Source organism: Pongo pygmaeus, chromosome 20, assembly GCF_028885625.2.
Source record: "Pongo pygmaeus isolate AG05252 chromosome 20, NHGRI_mPonPyg2-v2.0_pri, whole genome shotgun sequence".
Taxonomy (NCBI): Eukaryota; Metazoa; Chordata; class Mammalia; order Primates; family Hominidae; genus Pongo; species Pongo pygmaeus.
The window spans coordinates 47,627,728-47,647,718 of NC_072393.2; the positions used below are offsets into that span (position 1 = coordinate 47,627,728).

A 19,991-nucleotide genomic window follows, 5' to 3' on the forward strand; every position below is an offset into this window, starting at 1 on the left:
GTGGAACTGGGAAACGAAAATAATGACGGATGCACCACAAGTCCTAACAAGCAAAAGTAGCTTTTTCACACATCTGCATCAGCAGAAAGCCACAAGCCCAATATTCCAGCGTAGACACTCTCTTTGAAACAGAATTCCACAGCAATAACCACAATGATAACCACCATGTACTCAACACCCGCCTGGGCACTGGGCTCCCACAGCAGCTCACTTATTCCCAACAACTCTGCAAGGAGGATTTTACCATCCTCCTTTTACAAATCAGGAAATCGAGGATCATAGAAGCCAAGTGACTTGTCCAAGTCAACATAGTTAGGCGACAGAACCCTTAGCTGTCCCCAGGTACATCTGGACATAAAGTCCATGCTTATGCCACTGTGTCAGCATTTCCAAAAACTGATTTTAGGCGAAACATAAGTAAGCTTTTTAAAAACTTTAATACTTATGCGTTTATTTTAATACACATTGAGAAAAAATTTAAGCACACATCAAATCTGTAATTTCATAGACAATATTGCATAAAACAAGGATGTTTTGTCTCCAACTCCTGGCCTCAAGCCATCCTCCCACCTCAGCCACTCGAGTAACTGGGATCACAGATCTGAGCCACCGATCCCTGCTAGGACAGGATGTTTTGTAAACTAAATTTATTTAGAAAAAAGGATGAAGTATATAATAATAAAAGTGGTACAAGCTAGAGAGAAAATCATAAAGTCAGCCTAGAAATGTCTGGTGTCTGGATGACATAATGCTACAGCACCGTGCAGCTTCATTCTCAGTTACTCCCAGGAAATTAGAGTCACATAGCGCTGCAGAAAGAACAACTCAGAATCTTAGACCCAGGCTTTAGCCCTGGATGTGTCCACTCCTAGGACCCCAAACATGTCTGTGACCTCCTTGCTGGGAGTAAATCCAACCTTCCCAGACGTGTGAGAACAGTAAGAAGACCCTGCACAGACAAAGGGGTTTCTCTGTCACAGGGAAAAATAACACCAGGCTCAGGGACCCCAGGGACTCTACATGGTGCTGACCAAGGCCAAGGCATAGCAGAGGTCCACGCTGGGGAGGGAGAGTCATCTTGTTATGAAACAGGGATCCAAATAAGCCTCTCAGAGCCTGGTCTGGGGAATTCAAATGCAGACAGAAGGGAAAAAGGAAGAAGAGAAAATGAGGCAAAACTGAGAGGGGAGGGGAGAGAGAAGTGACCTGGGCAGAGCTTCACCCATGGCCCTGGAAAGTGCTCCTGCCCTGGGAGGAGGCTCAGCATGGAAAGAGGAAGGACAGCAGAGCCTACAGTCACAGCAGCCCTGACTACAGCGTTCCTGGAGCCCAGGATCTTTTCCACAGAGGAGGAAAGAGCAGGCAGCAGAGACCATGGGGCCCCCCTCAGCCTCTCCCCACAGAGAATGCATTCCCTGGCAGGGGCTTCTGCTCACAGGTGAGTGAAGGATTCCTGGGAGTGGGCAGGAGGAGGAATCACAGAGAATGGCTGGGGTCTCCTGGGGAGGATGGGGCTCTGATAGGGGACAGAGGGCTTCTGCTGAAGCCTCAGGGGAGAGAACATCAGAGAGGGACACGGGTCACAACAAGACAATCACATTGAACTGGGATTGATAAGAGGGAGGAAAATCCGTTGATCATGTTTTCCAAGTTAATCATTACTGGTCACTATAATTAGAAAATCATAAGAATAAGAATTACATCAGGGTGATACTTTAAACAAAAATATAACCAGGGCACTAAACCCTGTCCTTGACCACCAACCACAAGTTGCAAAATAACCACCACTCCTTAACTCATCCACGAGTATTTGCAATCAAATTTTAGGCACTGGCATACAACAAATATCAGACAAGTCTCTGTGTTCAAAGAGCTCACACTCTCGCAGGGATGACGATAGACACCCAAAGAGATCTAGAATGTGAGATCAGGTGTTGACAAGAGCCCTGGAGGGAACAGAGCAGAAAAAGGTCAGAAACAGAAGATCCAGGGTCTCTAGAGGAGGTGTCAGGGGAGGGGTCTCCCAAGGATGCCCTAATGTGAGCAGGATCTGAGGGCAGTGGGGAGGGAGCCATGCAGACCCCTGGGGAAGGGGATTCCAAACAGGAAAATGCCAAGGTCAGAGGTGCTGAAGGAAGAAAGGTCACACTACTGACCTTGACCAAGTGGGACACACACACACTCTCCAAGGCTGAAGGGTGAAGAGACTCTCTCAGGACCCAGGGCCCCATCTTTCCATCCCAATACATGGGTCCCAATATTGACTGATGCTCTCTCCTCTCTCCTAGCCTCACTTCTAAACTTCTGGAACCCGCCCACCACTGCCCAACTCACTATTGAATCCACGCCGTTCAATGTCGCAGAGGGGAAGGAGGTTCTTCTACTCACCCACAATCTGCCCCAGAATCATATTGGCTACACCTGGTACAAAGGGGAAAGAGTGGATAGCAACCGTCTAATTCTAGCATATAAAATAGAAACTCAAAAAGCTACCCCAGGGCCCGCATACAGTGGTCGAGAGACAATATACCCCAATGCATCCCTGCTGATCCAGAACATCACCCAGAATGACACAGGATCCTACACCCTACAAGTCATAAGGTCAGATCTTGTGAATGAAGAAGCAACTGGACAGTTCCATGTATACCGTGAGTATTTCCCCATGACCTCTGGGTGTTGGGGGTTAGTTCTACTTCCCACATACGGGATTGTCAGGCGTGGGCTGTGCCTGTGGCCCTCTCTGCATTACATCCTGTGTTAGGGTTTGGACATTTAGTGCAGGACACACACAGGGGAGACAAACTTCCACAGATCAGAATTCCTTTCCTGCATCCAGACCCTGCAGACACTCGCTGCAGAGGAAGGACAGTCTGATGGGGGGACTCAGCAGGGCGAGGTCAGTGTCAGACAAGCACCCCATGGTCTCCCCATGGACCTGACCCTAAGAAAGACCCTGGAGAACTTGATCAGGGCCTGGCCTGAGGGGTCCCCCTAGGATCCTCAGAGAGAAGCTCAGCTCTTCCCAGAACTGAGCCCCTGTGCAAATCCCTGTCCCAGATTCCTGACTCCAGGTGACCCTGGGGACCCTAGGGATCCTGTGCCAGGGCTGGGTGAGGCCTCCTGGGCAGAGCTGACTGGGAGCAAGAATTTACCAGCTGTCTGAGGGTCGTGGCTCCTGGAGTTGGTCACCAGCCAGCGTCCAGCCCCAAGAACCTCTTCTGGGCAAGGACAGGGCCTCATCCTTCACCTGAGACTCAACATGGAGTGAACAGATGGACAAGATTACTAGGGCACGAGCCCACTGCCCAGGGGAACTTAGATGACTCCATGGGAAGTTCAGTATCCCCAGGGGGAGGAAAAGAAGAGAGAAGATGCTCCCAGCAGCTCCTTTTCCACAAGGGATCAGACTCAGGGACCTCTCTTTTGGAGGCAAATAAGCATAGATGCTGTTCATTTGGGCAGCTCCTCTATACACAGCTGAGGTCAAGTAATTGTAAATATTTTGAGATTAATTCACAAATAACCTCACAGCCAAATAGCACTTATCCTACTTATTGAAAAAAAATTGAGGAACAGGGAGACACAGTCACCGACTAGTGTCACACAGGTCAGAGGTGTCAGATTAGAGTCACACGAGGTCTCTCTGCAGCCACAGCTGCCTCTTCTCCACCAGGAGACGGCTGGCACTATCATTAGACATCTGCAGACCTGAGACCGGTCCTAAGTTCTCTTTCTTTTTTCTTGGGCATCCACAACTCAGAGGGGGAGATTTTGGTCTGGAGAGTGAGGGGCAAATGGAAAATTGATCAATTTTTCCTGATATAGTTTGGATGTGTATCCTCTCCAAATCTCATGTTGAAATGTGATCCCCAACGTTGGAGGTGAGGCCTCATGGGAGGTGATCGGATCACGGGGGGCTGTTTCTCATGAGTGGCTCAGCACCATTCCTTTGGTGACAAGTCAGTTCTCACTCTCAGTGCACAGGAGATCTGGTTCTTTAAAAGTGTGTGGCACCTCCACACTCTCTCTTGCTCCTGCTTTTGCCACATGACACCACCTGCTCCCCCTTCTCCTTCCACCATGATTGTAAGCTTGCTGGGTCTCACCAGAAGCCTAGCAGACGCTGGTGCCATGCCTGTATAGCCCGCAGATCCCTGCATCAATTAAATCGCTTTTCTTTATAAATTACCCAGCCTCAGACATTTCCTTATAGTAACAAAAAATAGCCTAACACATTAGCCTAACCTAGAATTAAATGCCTTGTGTCAACAGAGTCAGTGCCAGGAATGTCCAGGCCTCCCTGTCAGATGCGCACCACTGCCCTCACTCAACCTGAAATCCTGTGTTTCCTGATGTGTCAGTGTCACTCCCACAAGAGGATAAAAGAAAAACCTTGCTTTCACTCCCCACTCACACCCTGCACCAGCGCAGGGCCCAATGAGAGGCACACACTCAGTAGTTCTCTGATGAAAGAGGGAAGGAATGAATGATGAGTAATTCATAAACTCTTCAGAGACGGGATCTTGGATGCAGAATCCTACAAGGTTCTGGCCACACCTGTTTCCTGTCCCTCCTGGGGCCGGGATCCTTGTTGCATTCCTCTAACCTCTGCCCCTAAAGCCACCCCAAGAACCGCATCTCATGGGACTCTGGCACAGCTCATCTGTGGGAAGGTTTTCAGGTCTCCTTGGTCCTGGTTTGTGGGCGGCAGGCCACCCAGGCGCCGAGGCAAGAGACCGAGGACATGAGCTGTTCCAGTATAATAAAATATAAAATAAGAATAGTTATGCCAGATATAGATCTTAGATATGATTATATATGAATATCATTAATCATTAGTTGGTAGCAATTACTCTTTATTCCAATATTATAATAATCCTTGGTCTATAATCATGACCTAGGAAAAGCCAGGCCATACAGAGATAGAAGCTGAGGAGACACAGTGAGGAGTGACCAGAAGACAGGAGTGAGATCCTTCTGTTGTGCCCAGACAGGGCCACTAGAGGGCTCCTTGGTCTAGCTGTGACACCAGCGTCTGGGAAGACGCCCGTTGCCAGGCGGACCCAGGTCTAGCAGTAGCGTAAGTGTCAAGGGAAAACACCCACTACTTAGCAGACCAGGAAAGGGAGTCTCCCTTTCCCCAGGGGAGTTTAGAGAAGACTGTGCTCTTCCACCTCTTGCAGAGGGCCTGACATTAGTCAGGCTTGCCCGCAGTTATCGGGAGGCCTAACCGTCTCCCTGTGATGCTGTGCTTCAGTGGTCATGCTCCTAGTCTGCCTTCATGTTCCATCCTGTACACCTGGCTCTGCCTTGTAGACAGCAGTAGTAAATTAGTGAAAGTACTAAACATCTCTGATAAGCAGAAATAATGGCGTAAGCTGTCTTTCTCTTTGCCTCCTGTCTCTCTCTGCCTCGGCTGCCAGGCAGGGAAAGGCCCCCTGTCCAGTGGACACGTGACCCACGTGACCTTACCTATCATTGGAGATGACTCACACTCTTTACCCTGCCCCTTTTGCTTTGTATCCAATAAATAACAATGCAGCCAGGCATTCGGGGCCACTACCGGTCTCCGTGCATTGGTGGTAGTGATTCCCCGGGCCCAGCTGTCTTTTCTTTTATCTCTTTGTTTTGTGTCTTCATTTCTACACTCTCTCATCTCCGCACATGGGGAGAGACCCACCGACCCTGTGGGGCTGGTCCCTACACTGGTTCTAGAATAACCAGGGGTCTCCTTGTCCCTGGGGTCTCTGAGGTCACTGTAGTCCCCACAGCTCACTGCCGTGTAATCTCTGGCTGTCTCTGCTCCTCCTTGTTCCTTATGTTCCTCCCCTTTCACACCAGTGAGGATGCCCCTGCCCTGCACAGCTTCCTCCACCCTTAGGTCTTCCCCAGGAACTCCCTCTAACAAGACTGGCTGTTCTGTTCCCTTCCCACTCACACTGTGGCCTGGCCCACCTCCAGGACAATTAAAAAAAGGCACAGTAATCAGCTGGATCAGAGCCCCTGCCAGGCTTCATCATGAGCCAGTGTCCCCAGGTCACCAGGAGAACGAGCTTCCACTGTGTCCCCACCCAGGGCTCTTTCCCTCCATGAGGCCAACATGTGGAACAGGCCACAGGACAGGGTCAAGCAAGTCCTCCACCTACTCTTGTAATTGCCCAGCAGGTTTTTCCTGCCACTGCTCAGACAAAACCAATTCACCGAGACCATGATATTGCAGTCAAGACAGAGTTTAATTAATGCTAAGTGAGCCAAACAGTAAGACAGGAGTTTATTATTACTTAAATCAGCCTCCCTGGAGGCTTGAGGTTAGAGTTGTTCAAGGATAGTTCGATGGCAGGAGACTAGGGAATGGGGAATGCTGATTGGTTGGGGATAAAATCATAGGGATGTGGCAACTGATCCTGGTGTGCTGAAACTGCCTCTGAGTGGGGGCCACTAGACCACTGAATCATGGGTCACGGTCCAGGTGGAGTCAGTCAGTTGCCAGAATGCAAAAGTCTGAGAAACATCTCAAAAGACCAATCTCAGGTTCTACAATAGTGATGCTATCTATGGGAGCAATTAGGGAAGTCACAAATCTTGTGACCCTCCCATAATGCTAATCTCATAATGTTTCATTAGTTTTACAGAGGCAATCCCTGACAAAGAGGGAGTTAGTTTTAGGGAAGGACTGTAATCATCCTTGCTTCAAAGTTAAACTATAAACTAAATTTTTCCCATGGTTAGCCTGGCTTGTGCCCAGGAATGAGCAAGGACAGCCACCCTGATGCTAGAAGCCAGATGAAGTCAGCCATGCTAGCTTACTCTCGCCATCTTAATCTTTGCAAAAGTGGTTTCAGTCTCTACAGTGACTCACCAAGCGGTCAGAGGCAGGAGGAGAGGTCTGCAGTCCCCAAAGCTCCTGGGCTCATTTCACCCATTTCCCTCCTGACTCCACCCTCATTCGGCTATGGGGCTCCCATCCTCCAGTCATTCCCTAGAGACTTCTGGTGTCCCATTTGGCATGTAAGAAGCTTGAAACCTGTCACTCAGTTATAACAACAAGTATAAAACTGAACAAACTGAAAAATCAACAACTCTTTTAGATCCCTCAGAGAAGCCAGGCCTCGGTGTTCATTGCCCCGCATATTGGAGAGACCGACAGGCAAAGATGGAGCAGCACACCTCACCTGGGCAGAAGCCGAGGCACAGAAACCCTGCAGAACCAGCGCTGGGGTCAGAAATCCGAACTGTAACTGACAAATTGCTGGAGGCTTAGCTTGGACAAGCCCCAGAGTTAAACTAAACACTCCAGGGGAGGGATCAGCCTTGGGGCTGGGATAAGGAGGGACTCTTTTGTGAGTCTTAACTCCTAGAGCTACCAGATTCTCATAGTGAATATGCAACAAAGATCCCCTCCTCCTTCCTGAAGCGGGAGGGGGAAAGGAACTATTTTGGAAAGATCTCCATGAATTCTATTCTTCTTAGCAACACCTGCCTTTAAGAGAAAGTTTTACCAGAGCCTGACCTCCTGGGGTTTTATGGGAGCCTAACTGGCCTGGCAGTGAGTAAATGTCCAACTCCAGCCACCTGTAGCCAGCATGTCCCACCTAAGGGGACAAAAATACAGATAGCCACTTATGAAGTTCACAGCCCAGGCCACAGACCTCATCCAGGACCACAGAACCCTTCCCTCCCGACACTCACCACCACATCACTGAACACCTGCTCACCCAAGTTCCTTTTACCCAGAATATCATGTCTGGCTTTCAACAAAACTGCACAAGACAGACTAAGGCAAAAAAAAAATGCAGTTTGAAACTCAGAACAACAATCAGAACCAGACTCAGGTGTGGCAGGGATGTTGAAATTAGCAGAACAGAAATTTAAAACAACTCTGGTTAATACAGTAAAGGTTATGATGGAAAAAGTAGACCCCACGCAGGAACAGATGGGTGATGTAAGCAGAGAAATCAATACTCTAAGATAGAACCAAAAGAAATGCTAGAGACAAAAAAAGAAACCTTCCTGTAAGATAAATGAAGAATGCCCTCAATGGGCTTACTGGTAGCCTGGACACAGCTGAGGAAAGAACCTCTAGCTTGAGGGTGTGTCAGTAGAAACTTCCGAAACTGAACAGCAAAGTTTTGTGTTTTGTTTTGTTTTGTTTTGTTTTGTTTTGAGACGGAGTCTCGCTCTGTCGCCCAGGCTGGAGTGAAGTGATGCAATCTCAGCTCACTGCAAGCTCCACCTCCCAGGTTCACGCCATTCTCCTGCCTCAGCCTCCCAAGTAGCTGGGACCACAGGCGCCCGCCACCATGCCGGGCTAATTTTTTATATTTTTAGTATAGATGGAGTTTCACCGTGTTATCCAGGATGGTCTCAATCTCCCAACCTCATGATCCGCCCGCCTTGGCCTCCCAAAGTGCTGGGATTACAGGCATGAGCCACCACGCCCGGTCTGAAACAGCAAAGTTTTAAAAGAGTGGGAAAAGGCCGGGCGTGGTTGTTCATGCTTGTAATCCCTGCACTTTGGGAGGCTGAGGTGGGTGGATCACCTGAGGTCAGGATTTCGAGACCAGCCTGGCCAACATGATGATACCCTATCTCTACTAAAAATACAAAAGATTAGCCAGGCATGATGACAGATGCCTATAATCCCAGCTACTCAGGAGGCTGAGGCAGGAGAATTGATTGAACCTGGGAGGTAGAGGTTGTAGTGAGCCAAGATCTTGCGATTTCACTCCAGCCTGGGCAACAAGAGCAAAACTCTGCCTCAAAAAAAAATAAAAAATAAAAAATAAAAAAGAGTGGGGAAAAAAGTGGAAAGCATATTCAACTTCACATTCAATATTTTGTATTGACAATGGCATGTTTTATATTTTGTAGTTGTGGGACAACTACAAAGGCTGTAACATACATGTAATGGGAATACTGGTGGTTCCTGGGACCAGGTGGAGCTGGTGAGCCCTGTGCTGTCTGATGGGCTCACTGCCTGTTCCACACACACCTGTGTCCCTCATGATGATGCCATTATCATAAGATGGGGTCTTCGGGTGGGGCGATGTGCAAGCCACCAGCATCTCACTTAGACTCTGCCCAATTCGGGCTAATTTAATCAAATTCTAGTTGTGTTTCCTGAGGCCTAAAGAAAAGGAGGAAGGTGTTTCATATGCCTGTTTAGGCCCCTTCCCATTTTGCCTAACTCTGCACAGGAAATTGAGGTGAGGGGTCTTTCGACATTTACTGACATAACACACATCACATCTCCTAATTTGGTATTTTTCTTCTCTGTGTATTATTGAGACATCTCAGACTTTCCGTCTGACCAGTTCTGTCTTCCTAACAAGACTCACAATTCTCTCTCTATCCAGAGAGTCACTGATTTCAAACCAAAGTCAGCATCATCTTTCTTTGAGCTTAACATGATTATGCTGGTCTTCAGCGTTTAGCAGACCTAAACCTTATTATGTTATCAAGAGAAATGCTACAGCCAGCAATTGACTTTAGACCTTTAGACCATTAATAATAATTTCCACTGATAGAAAAAAATTAATTTCCCCCAAATTTCTTTTTTTTTCACTATAGTAAGAATATAACTCCTTTGTCTAAACTCCTGACAAATTTTTAAGGGCAAAATGGACTGTTACAGATGGGGAATCCCAAATCCAAAAATCCAAAATGCAAAATGCGCCAATATCCAAAATTTTTTGACCACTGGCATGATGTTCAAAGGAAATGCTCACTGGAGCATTTTGAAATTTTAGATTTTCAGATTTGGGATGCTGAACCGATACTTGTAATACAAATATTCCAAAATAAAAAATAATCAGAAATCCAAAACACTTTTGCTCTTATGCATAAGAGATACTCAAACTCTATTAATTATAGACACCAAGCTGTACAGCAGATCTCTAGAACCTCCATATCTTGCATAACTGAAACTGCAGACCCAGTGAACAACTCCCTGCCAGCCCTTGGAAATCACCACTCTGTTCTTTTATTCTTTTTCGAGTTTTACTCTTGTCACCCAGGCTGGAGCGCAATGGTGTGATCTCGGCTCACTGCAACCTCCGCCTCCCAGGTTCAAGCAATTCTCCCTAGCCTCCTTAAGTAGCTGGGATTAGAGGCGCGCCACCACACCTGGCTAATTTTTGTATTTTTTAGTGGAGATGGGGGTTTCACCATGTTGGCCAGGCTGGTCTTGAACTCCTGACCTCAGGTGATCCACCCGCCTCAGCCTCCCAAAGTGCTGGGATTACAGACGTGAGCCACCGCACCCGGTCCACATTCTACTCTCTGATTCCATGAGTTTGACTACTCTAGGGACCTCGTATTCGTGGAACCTTACAGTAGTTGTCCTTGTACGACTGACTTCTTTCACTTAACATAATGTCCAATGAGAGAAAATATTTGCAAAGATTCTTCCCAAATGTCTCTCTCATATCCATCAAACACACAGAGTCCATGAGGGCCAGATTGCCAGCAGTTTCATGCTTTCTCTTTCCACCAGTCGGTTCTGCATTTGCAAACGTTCATATGTATTTCTTATTAAGTTCCACAGAGTCCTCACCTGCCCTCTGCAGGAGAAGAAAACACATTAAGGACTGAGGACAGAGAACATGGTTCTGCTCCAAAGCCACCAGCTCCTGCATGTCCCCTCACTCTTTCTAAATCATTCTTGGGATTCTACTCTTCCTGTTGTTGTTGTTTATTGTTGTTGTTGTTTGTTGTTGTTACGGAGTCTTGCTCTGTCACTCAGGCTGGAGTGCAGTCGTGCAATCTCGGCTCACTGCAACCTCTGCCTCCCAGGTTCAAGTGATTCTCCTGCCTCAGCCTCCCGAGTAGCTGGAATTACAGGCATGCTCCACCACACCAAGCTAATTTTTGTATTTTTAGTAGAGACTGGGTTTCACCATGTTGGCCAGACTGGTCTTGAACTCCTGACCTCAGGTGATCTGCCCACCTCAGCCTCCCCAAGTGCTGGGATTACAGGCGTGAGCCACTGCGCCCGGCCTTCTGCTATACCTTTTATTGACTCACTGTCTCATGTCAGTCACCATGACATACCTGGAAAGAACAACCTCACCTTGTAATTCTGAGACCTCAGCACCTGCATGTTCCAGGTGAGGACCCCAAGGTCAGCCAGGCAGTCAGCCATCAGGGAAGAAACAGGAGAGGTGCCACGGGATGTGACTCCTGGTCCTGTGTCTGTCCACCACCCAATGCTGCTGCTTAATTCACAATTGAGAAAGTCTCTGCTTCTTTCACAAGCAGGCAGCCTCACAGTCTCTGAGCCCTCAGATGGTCATGCATCTGTCTGTGACACACACATCTGTCTTGGTCTTTTTTTGTTTGTAGGTTTGTTTGTTTGCTTGTTTGTTTTGAGAGACAGAGTCTCGCTCTGTCACCCAGGCTGGAGTGCAGTGGTGCGATCTCGGCTCACTGCAAGCTCTGCCTCCCAGGTTCACACCATTCTCCTGCCTCAGCCTCCCAAGTAGCTGGGACTACAGGTGCCTGCCACCATGCTCGGCTAACTTTCGTATTTTTTAGTAGAGATGGGGTTTCACCATGTTAGCCAGGATGGTCTCGATCCGTGACCTCGTGATCCGCCCGCCTCGGCCTCCCAAAGTGCTGGGATTACAGGAGTGAGCCACCGCACCCGGCCCTGTCTTGGTCTTTTAAGGAGTGGAGTTGGCCAAAGAATGGGAGATGTTCATTCTGATTAAAATATGCCTGTGGAGGAATCACAGGTGCCACACAGGGCAGTCTTCTCTCTGTTATCTGAACAGCAGAGCTGCCCAAGCCCTACATCACCAGCAACAACTCCAACCCCAAGGAGGACAAGGATGCTGTAGCCTTCACCTGTAAACCTGAGATTCACAGCACAACCTACCTGTGGTGGGTAAATGGTCAGAGCCTCCCGGTCTGTTCCAGGCTGCAGCTGTCCAATGACAAGAGGACCCTCACTCTACTCAGTGTCACAAGGAATGACACAGGACCCTATGAATGTGAATTACAGAACCCAGTGGGTGCCAGCTGCAGTGACCCAGTCACGCTGAATGTCCTCTGTATCTTCTGTTCCTCTGGGCCCAGGCTTCCAGCCCAAATCCACACAGCCAGAGGCCAGGCCTCTCAGTCCCTCTCAAGTCCAAGGACTCAGACTCTCACCCAGGCTGGCCATGACTTCCTGTCCCAAGCAAACCTGGGCAGACCCAGCCTTGACCAAGAATAGGAGAGGAGAGGCTGCTCCTGTCCTGGGAGGCTCAGGGTCCACAGCCTGTGATGGGAGAAACAGGTGAATGTCTCAAACCCAGACTCAGTGGACAGAGTGGATTTCGTTAGGACTTTAAGGTTGTGACTTGGCTCAGAGGGACACTGTGGCTCTTCCACAGACCAGGAGCTTCCCCTTCCCTCTAATGATACCATCTATGGCTTTATTCTCTTTGCTCCAGATGGACCGAGCATCCCCAACATTTCCCCCACAGACTCCTATTACCATCCAGGGGCAAATCTCAACCTCTCCTGCCACGTGGCCTCTAACCCACCCACACAGTATTCCTGGTTTGTCAGTGGAATGCTCCAGCAACACACACAAAAGCTCTTTATCCCCAACATCACAGTGTATAATAGTGGATCCTATGCTTGCCTTGCCCACAGCTCAGCCACTGGCCTCAGTACAATCACAGTCAAGACAATCACAGTCTCTGGTAAGTGGATCCCTGGAGCGTAGGCCCTGAGCTCTGGGTAAAGCCAGTCAGTTTTCTGAAAGAGCCTGGAAGTTTATTTCCCAGCCCATGTCTTGGACACAAGCAAATCCCAAACTCTACCCTGAGCCCTCTCACTCCGTCTCTGCAGGACCCCTCCTCTCCTTGTTGTTCTGATTTCTCACAGCTGACCTTGGGGGCAGCCTGGAATGTTGTACAAATTTTGTTTTATCACTAACAAGTTCTGTGACCTTCCTTGACTTACTGAGGTGCTTTAAGTCTCAGATTCTAACTCTGCAGCTGGGGGTGACGCCCCTTCTCCCTCAAGGTGATGTGAGGATGAGATGAGCTGTAGGTAGGTTGGTGCCCACTGGAACTGGCACATGGAAGGCCCCTGAAAACAGTCAATGAACATCATCCCTGCTTATCAGCATTGAGTTGATGGCGAGGGCCTGCCCTTTGTGAGTGTCATGGGATGGAAAAGGAGAAACAGAGGGAAGAGGCGTGATACGAGAGGAAGGAGGGACTAAAAGGCACAGGAGCAGGGTGAGGTACAGGCACCTCTGGGAGAATGTATGAGTTGGTGCCGCCCAGTGTGTCAAGCCTGCAGAAAATGGTGCCACCATGGAAAGCAAGGGAATCCGTGATGAAGACAACACAAGAGACCACACTCAGGCCCCGCGGCATCTCCCTCCCTGACTGCACATGTTCCCTGCAAGGCCCCCGTGGTTTCCTCTGGGATAGACTTGGGCCTCTATCCCCTTTGCCTTCTTCTTTCCGCAGAAGAAAATGCCCCAGGCATTCCTGTGGGGGCCGTCGCCGGCATCGTGACCGGGGTCCTGGTCGGAGTGGCGCTGGTGGCCGCCCTGGTGTGTTTCCTGCTCTTTGCCAAAACTGGAAGGTACCACAGCTTTTTCCCATCCTCCTCCCACCCCCTAGGCTGACTCCAGGCCAGAAGAAAGGAGACCTTGTCCTGTATTCAGGGCCAGGCTCTCCACGGCCCCCCAAGTCCCCAGGGATCCTTCCCTCTTATTCCACGGCTCCTCCCTCGTCAGCTCCTGACCCTGGGTTGCAGCCTCAACAGCTTCCTCCTCTGTGAATTTGGCCCAATTAAGGCCCCACCCCTGAGTGTGGCCCTAGTTCCCTCACACAGCAAAGCCACAGCTGCCTGGAGGGAGGGAGAGAAGGAGGGAAGGTAGTAGGGAGGGAGGGAGGGAAGGCGTGCTCTGTACTTGGTACCTCCCACTGTTCATTGAATCCACCCACACAGTGAGGGGGATTTGCAGGCTCCAGATCCTGGGCACCATCATACAATGGGGAGTGGACCAGCCTGGACAGGCTGGGTGGGGTCAGCGCCCCCCATGGCTGATGTGGTAACCATAGGCCCTGAGGTGTGAGATGGGAGAACCTGGGCCTCAGAACAGCATGTCCTGGAGCGTCCTTTGTGTCTCTTGCCAAGGGGTTGAGAGAGAGGACAAGGACACTGTCCCATTTCAGCCCTGAGTGCAGGGTCTGGCCACAGCAGGGACACTGAGTTCCAGGAGAATCCAAGACACTTGCGGTCCCCTCCGTGTCCTGCACATGTGGCCCTGCTTTCCCTCTGGGGACTTGACCCTTCCTCTCAGGCAAACCGTCATGGTCTGTTTCCTTCCTTGGGTCCTCATTCCCTTTCCTGGGTCCCTGGGTCAATGTTCTCCTGGCCCGGCATCTGCCTGAGGGTCCTTCCCCTCTGCTCAGGACAGATGTGACTTCCTAAAGCCTTTCCTCAACTCCCCTCTGCTGGGCTCCCCCTAACACAAACCTGAGGGAGACAGGAGGTCTCCATGCCCATCCTTGAAAATGGGGTTCCCTTCTTGTCCCCTGTTCTAACTCCAAAGTTGTGGCTTTTAACCCGGCACCCTCCCAAATGACCCTGACCTTTCCTAGAACCAGCATCCAGCGTGACCTCAAGGAGCAGCAGCCCCAAGCCCTTGCCCCTGGTGAGTGTCCTCTCAGCCCAGGTGTGGCTGGGAACCCCTAGGCCAGCCCCACAGTGTCCGCTCCTGCCAGTCACTGCCAGGGAAACTCTGATCCTTTCCCGGGGGCTGCAAGGAGGATCTCATAAAACATCACACAAGGGACCCCAACTGGTCGGGTCAGCCCTGACCTGTGGGCTCCGGGTCATGGATCACCTCCCCAATCTCAGCTACTCAGGTATCTTAGAGCTGAGGACTCCCTACACCTTCCTGGAGAGGGGATAAGGCTCTCCTCCCACCCTCCTGCTCACTCCTGTCTCTGTTTCCAGGCCGTGGTCCCTCCCACAGCTCTGCCTTCTCGGTAAGCCTGTCCCCTTCCAGCCCCTTTCTACTGGGGTCCCAGCTGTGCAGGCTCTGGGCAGAGGGACCATCAGCCCCCCAGCACAGCATAGACCCACCTTCCCCCAGAACACACAGGACAAGGCTAGCCCTGCCCTGGCCAGGAGCTGGGCCTCTCTACAGGGTCAGGACCACCCACGCCCTGTGCTGACTCCTCCCTGGGACCCTCCATCACCTGAGGAGACCCGTGGAGTGCAGCAGGTGCAGAGTGGACACTGGGACCGTCAGTCAGGGGCCCACATTAACAAGGGTGCAGGGTGGGCCCAGCCAGGAAAAGGGTCAGGGTGCTGTGTCCACACTGGGAGGCTGAGCTCAGGGGCAGAGCTGGTCACTCCTGAGGGGAAATGACCAGAAGTAGACACAGAGAAGTAAATCCTGGCCAATCAGAGACAGGAAACTTCCAGGCTGGGCCTCCATGACCCTCCCTCCCTGTCCACAGATGTACCCTCTCTCCACTGCCCAGGCCCAGCCACCCAACCCCAGGACAGTGTCTTCCATCTATGAGGTGAGTGTGGACCACGGATGTTCTGGTCCCACAGGCCCCAGGGGACCCAGGATCTTCCCCTACTGGCATCGGCTGAGCTCTGAGATTCAGGAAACTGCTGTGAAAATAAGAACAGGGGGTGGTGAGCAGAGGAGGGAGGGGCTTGGGAGTAGGAACCCCCTGAGCACAGCCAGGTTCAGCCCCAGAGCAGCCCTGGGTGGGCCCAGAGCCTGGGAGACGCCACACCCTGTTCTGAGAAGACTACAGGGGTCTAGGCCTCTTCTCTCTTTTTACAGGAATTGCTAAAACACGACACAAACATTTACTGTCGGATGGACCACAAAGCAGAGGTGGTTTCTTAGCTTCCTCCAGGAGCTGCTCCTGTGGGTTGATGGAGAGTCCCCGAGGCCCCCAGCCCTGTGGATGGGGAAGGATATGAAGCCTGAGCCAGAGAACCAGCTATGAGTCCTAAGAAGACACTGGGGTCTGGGGACAGGGAGGGATGGGGGTCCCTGCTGAATATCTGGAGACCTCGACAGGCTGCCCTAGGCGCTGGGTGGGTCAGGACAAAGGCCTCTCATCACCACAGAAAGTGGGGGCTTGCAGGGAAAGTGAATGGGCCTGTGGCCCACCTAGGGTCGCTTGGAAAGGATCTGAATACAGAGGACCCTTCCTCTCATTAGCTGTTTTTCTGCTAGTAGGAACTTAGCAAAAATTCGCCTGAAACTCCATATCCATTCTCTCCTGGGTCACACAGGGAAAATGTCATCTCCAACTTATTTCAACCCCAGTCTCTCTTCCCTGGGAGGCAGAAATAGGGGGTTGGGAGTCAGGCTGGGGTGGACCCTACACAGGAAAGGGCAGGATTCACAGGAGCCCTGCCCAGCCCGCTGAGCGCTCGCCTGTGCTCATACTGCCCCAGGGACCCACAGCGCCTAGCCCTGGCCACTGGGTTTCTTCTCTGTCCAAAAGGCCAGCGCTCAGGACACCTTTACCCATATCAGGGGACACACAGAGGGGCTGTCAGAGTAATCAAGGTGAGGACAGACCCAGAATTTAGTCCTGGAGTAAGATCCTCCCAGACACTACCTGGGACTCTAGCCCATCATTTCCCATCAGTTCCCACTTTACCCCCTGGAGTGGATCTCACTGAACAATCCTGTACTCCACACAGGAGATTTCAGGTCAGAGACACAGGGCTCTCTCACCTAAAGCTCACGCAGTCTACCATGGCAATGGGACAACTTCTCTCCTCTTCTCCCTGGCCTGCAGCGCCCTCCACTCAGGCCTCACCTGCAGCTCCACCACATACCTGGGCCGGCGGTTCTCTGTCCCTCCTGAGGGCCCCGGGGTGTAATGATCTCATGTAGGTTCACTCAGACCAGGTGTCACCTTCCCACAATCAGGCTGGTCCCCACACTAAAGCACAGAGCCACGGTTCCTGAGGGTATTCTGCCACTGCCCAGGGTTGTTGGCCATAAGATGGGAAGTAAGAAAAACAACCTGCAAATTTACATCAGGATTTAGCTCTAAATGACTCTTTATCCCACTTGCACACATCGTCAGAGGAGACAAGGTGATGTCTCTTGTATCAGTTTTCTGTTGATGCTGTGACAAATTCCCACAGGCCAGGCATGTTGGTGTGTGTCTTGGTCCCAGCTACTCAAGAGGCTGAGGCGGGAGGATCGCTTGAGCCCAGGAGGTTGAGGCTGCAGTGAGCTCTGATCACACCACCGCATGCTGGCCTGGGCAACAGAGATGACAGCTCCATTGTTAACTTAGTGGCATAAAACAACAACGTGTCCACTTGGCTGTGTTCTTCCTGGAAGCTCCAGGGAAAAAGTCTGTTCCCTCACCTTTTCCAATTACTAGAGGCCGCCTCCATCCTTAACTTTGGCCCCTTCCTCCATCTTCAAAGCGAGCAGTACAGCATCTTGAAACCTCTCTGTGCTCTGCCTCCATCCTCACTGACTTCCCCGCCTCCCTGTCTCACTTGTATGGTTATTTTGGACCCACCTGGATAAACCACAATAATCTCCCCATCTCATCATCCTTCATTTATCTGCTAAGTGTCTTTGACCATGCGCCGTATTCACAGATCTTGGGATGAGGATGTGTGCATCTTTGAGAGGGGCTTGTTCTATCCATCACTCCTCTCAAGGCCATTTTATCATGATTGTTCACTACAAACTACACATGGGCACCTGGATGGGGTCATCCTGACTGTGGCGTCAGTTTTTGCAGTGACGTCCCAGCACCCTCCAGGTCCTGAGAGAGGGAGACGGAGGGCTCTCCATGCCCCTAGTACCTCTCCACCTTCTCCTCGGTGACAAGCTTAGTTGTTAAGAATAAAAGAGATGTGGCCGGGCGTGGTGGCTCACACCTGTAATCCCAGCACTTTGGGAGGCCGAGGCAGGCAGATCACCTGAGGTCAGGAGTTCGAGACCAGCCTGACCAACATGGTGAAACCCTGGCTCTACTAAAAATACAAAAATTAGCTGCGCGTGCTGGCGCACGCCTGTAATCCCAGCTACTCCAGAGGCTGAGGCAGGAGAATCACTTGAACCTGGGAGGTGGAAGTTGCAGTAAGCCAAAATAATGCCACTGCACTCCAGCCTGGGTGACAGAGTGAGACTCCATCTCAAAAAAAAAAAAAAGAAAGAAAAGAAAAGAAAAACAAAGAATAAAAGAGATGTGACTGGAAGATCACAACTCACCAGCCCTTCAACAGTTCATGGACATCAGCACCATGGATAGTGACCCCGGAAGGGTCATCCCCAGGCACTGCAGCAGGGAGCACAAAGATGGGAAGAAACTGCCAGGAAAAGCTGCCCAGTCTATTCTGCCTGAGAAAGACACAATGAGGGAGAAACTGATTCTTCTCTAATTTATTTGTTGTGAGCCCTGTGCACATGACTAAATGTTAGGGTTGTTGGCGAAGGTTGTTGACACCCCTGGCAGGGCTGATTTCTGTACCCAAAGTATGACCTTGGAGAGGCTGAGTCTGCTCTGGCTTCCCAGTGAATGTCCCTACCTCTGAGACTCAAGCCATTGTCTCTGCCTACAACACAGTGGGAACTTTTCATGATTAACTTCCAACCCCAGTGCCTGACCTTGGAACCACTACCATCACCCAGCCTGGAGCACCCCCTGAGCACAGCATCCTGTTCCCTGAGCTCCAGCTAAGCCCCTGGGAAGCTGAACTGAGCCGAGCCCCTGAACAATCCTCTCAGTGACTCCAGGCCAGGCCTCGTGCCCCATGTCAGAGGCCTTTGCCATCTGCCAGTCCTTCCCACACAATTCTCCTGAGGGACAAGTGGGGGCCTGAACATCTGTCTCCCAGGGTAGGGCCCAACTTCTCCAGGAGACAAAAACAGACCAGAGTCCTCCCAGTCACCCTCACCCTCCTCCTTCCCACCACTTCCCACCCACAGAGGCAACTCTGGTCCTACAGACCCACCCCTGCCCTTCCCAAGAGCTCAGGTCCAGTCAATCAGTGTCCCTGCAGGTCACACACACACACCACTCAGAGTGCTCAGTGGAAGGGTCACTCAGGTCCCCACCGAGAGTCTCCCCTGCTTTGGATGGGTCAGAATCCTCTTCGCATCCCACATCTGGGCAGTCACCAAGGTCCTCTCTGCCCTGTCTTCACACCTACAGTGTCTGTCCTGGTCATCCTCGTCATCTTTTCTGAGCACAGCCACAGCTCCTAACAGGTGGGGTTAAGGCTCCTGACAGATAGGGTTAAGGTATAGGACCATGACTCTAAGGGCTTCTCAAGTCTTGCCTGTTAGCATGTACAAATTAGCATGTACAACACATACAATTTGTATGTTTACCTCATAATTTTAATGTGCACACCCTTTGATCATTAATTAGTCACATTAAGAAGAGCCTCCCCTGAACCACCTCCTCTAAGGAGGCAGGAGTACACCTGTCCTGGTCTCTGCTAAGTCCAGTGACAAGCACCCAGTCTGGCACAAGGATGCTTTATAAATACATGTTGAATAAATGAGATCCTCTTACACCCTGCTCACTTCCCTGACTTATGTGACCAGACGGAAACTCCTAATGTATAGGAGAGAAAGGCAGAAACACTGGAGACCAGTGAGAAAGCTCTTTTTGGAAAGAGCAGCAAGTTCCAGGCATCTAAAGATACTTCTGGACTTTACGTGGTGCAGAGAAAAAGACAAAACCAATACATTCCCTTCAAACCACTAAAGTGGGTGGGGCCGTAGCCTAACTGAGAAAGAAAAAGACCAAGGTAGGGTACAGTTCCTCTAACCCACTTTGTTTCCAGACATCAAAAAATACAGTTTGTGGTCTTGGGCTCTGATGTGGAAAAAGTACAAACCAAAAATTTTGTCACCACTAATTTCCTTGCTATGAACAGTCATGAAATAGCAACGTACAACCATACATGCAAAGATACAAATTCAAAGAGCACTTCAGTGAACATTCACA

The 19,991-nt window shown here is 50.5% G+C and overlaps 1 protein-coding gene across 2 annotated transcripts; it reads left to right on the top strand.

Annotated features, from left to right (window-relative positions):
* Positions 1-1,282: 1,282 nt before the first annotated feature.
* CEACAM3 (CEA cell adhesion molecule 3) lies at positions 1,283-16,206 on the top strand. 2 transcript variants are annotated; one of them, XM_054463395.1, is made up of 7 exons: positions 1,283-1,438; positions 2,289-2,648; positions 13,473-13,590; positions 14,616-14,668; positions 14,974-15,005; positions 15,483-15,548; positions 15,824-16,206. In XM_054463395.1, exons 1-7 carry the CDS (start codon positions 1,375-1,377, stop codon positions 15,887-15,889), a joined length of 759 nt encoding a protein of 252 aa, XP_054319370.1. In that variant the 5' UTR covers positions 1,283-1,374; the 3' UTR covers positions 15,890-16,206. The 2 variants fall into 2 exon arrangements, with proteins under 2 accessions (XP_054319370.1, XP_054319371.1); XM_054463396.1 differs by lacking the exons at positions 14,616-14,668; positions 15,824-16,206 and having other exon boundaries at positions 1,339-1,438; positions 15,483-15,547.
* The last annotated feature ends 3,785 nt before the right edge of the window (positions 16,207-19,991 follow it).

What these genes read in the sequence shown, in the direction of transcription:
- CEACAM3 (XM_054463395.1), top strand. Translation starts at nt 1,375, where the DNA reads ATGGGGCCCCCCTCAGCCTCTCCCCACAGAGAATGCATTCCCTGGCAG. An exon ending in CCCACAGCTCTGCCTTCTCG is followed by an intron (nt 15,006 to 15,482) that starts GTAAGCCTGTCC and finishes CCCTGTCCACAG; the next exon opens with ATGTACCCTCTCTCCACTGC. An exon ending in CAGTGTCTTCCATCTATGAG is followed by an intron (nt 15,549 to 15,823) that starts GTGAGTGTGGAC and finishes CTCTTTTTACAG; the next exon opens with GAATTGCTAAAACACGACAC.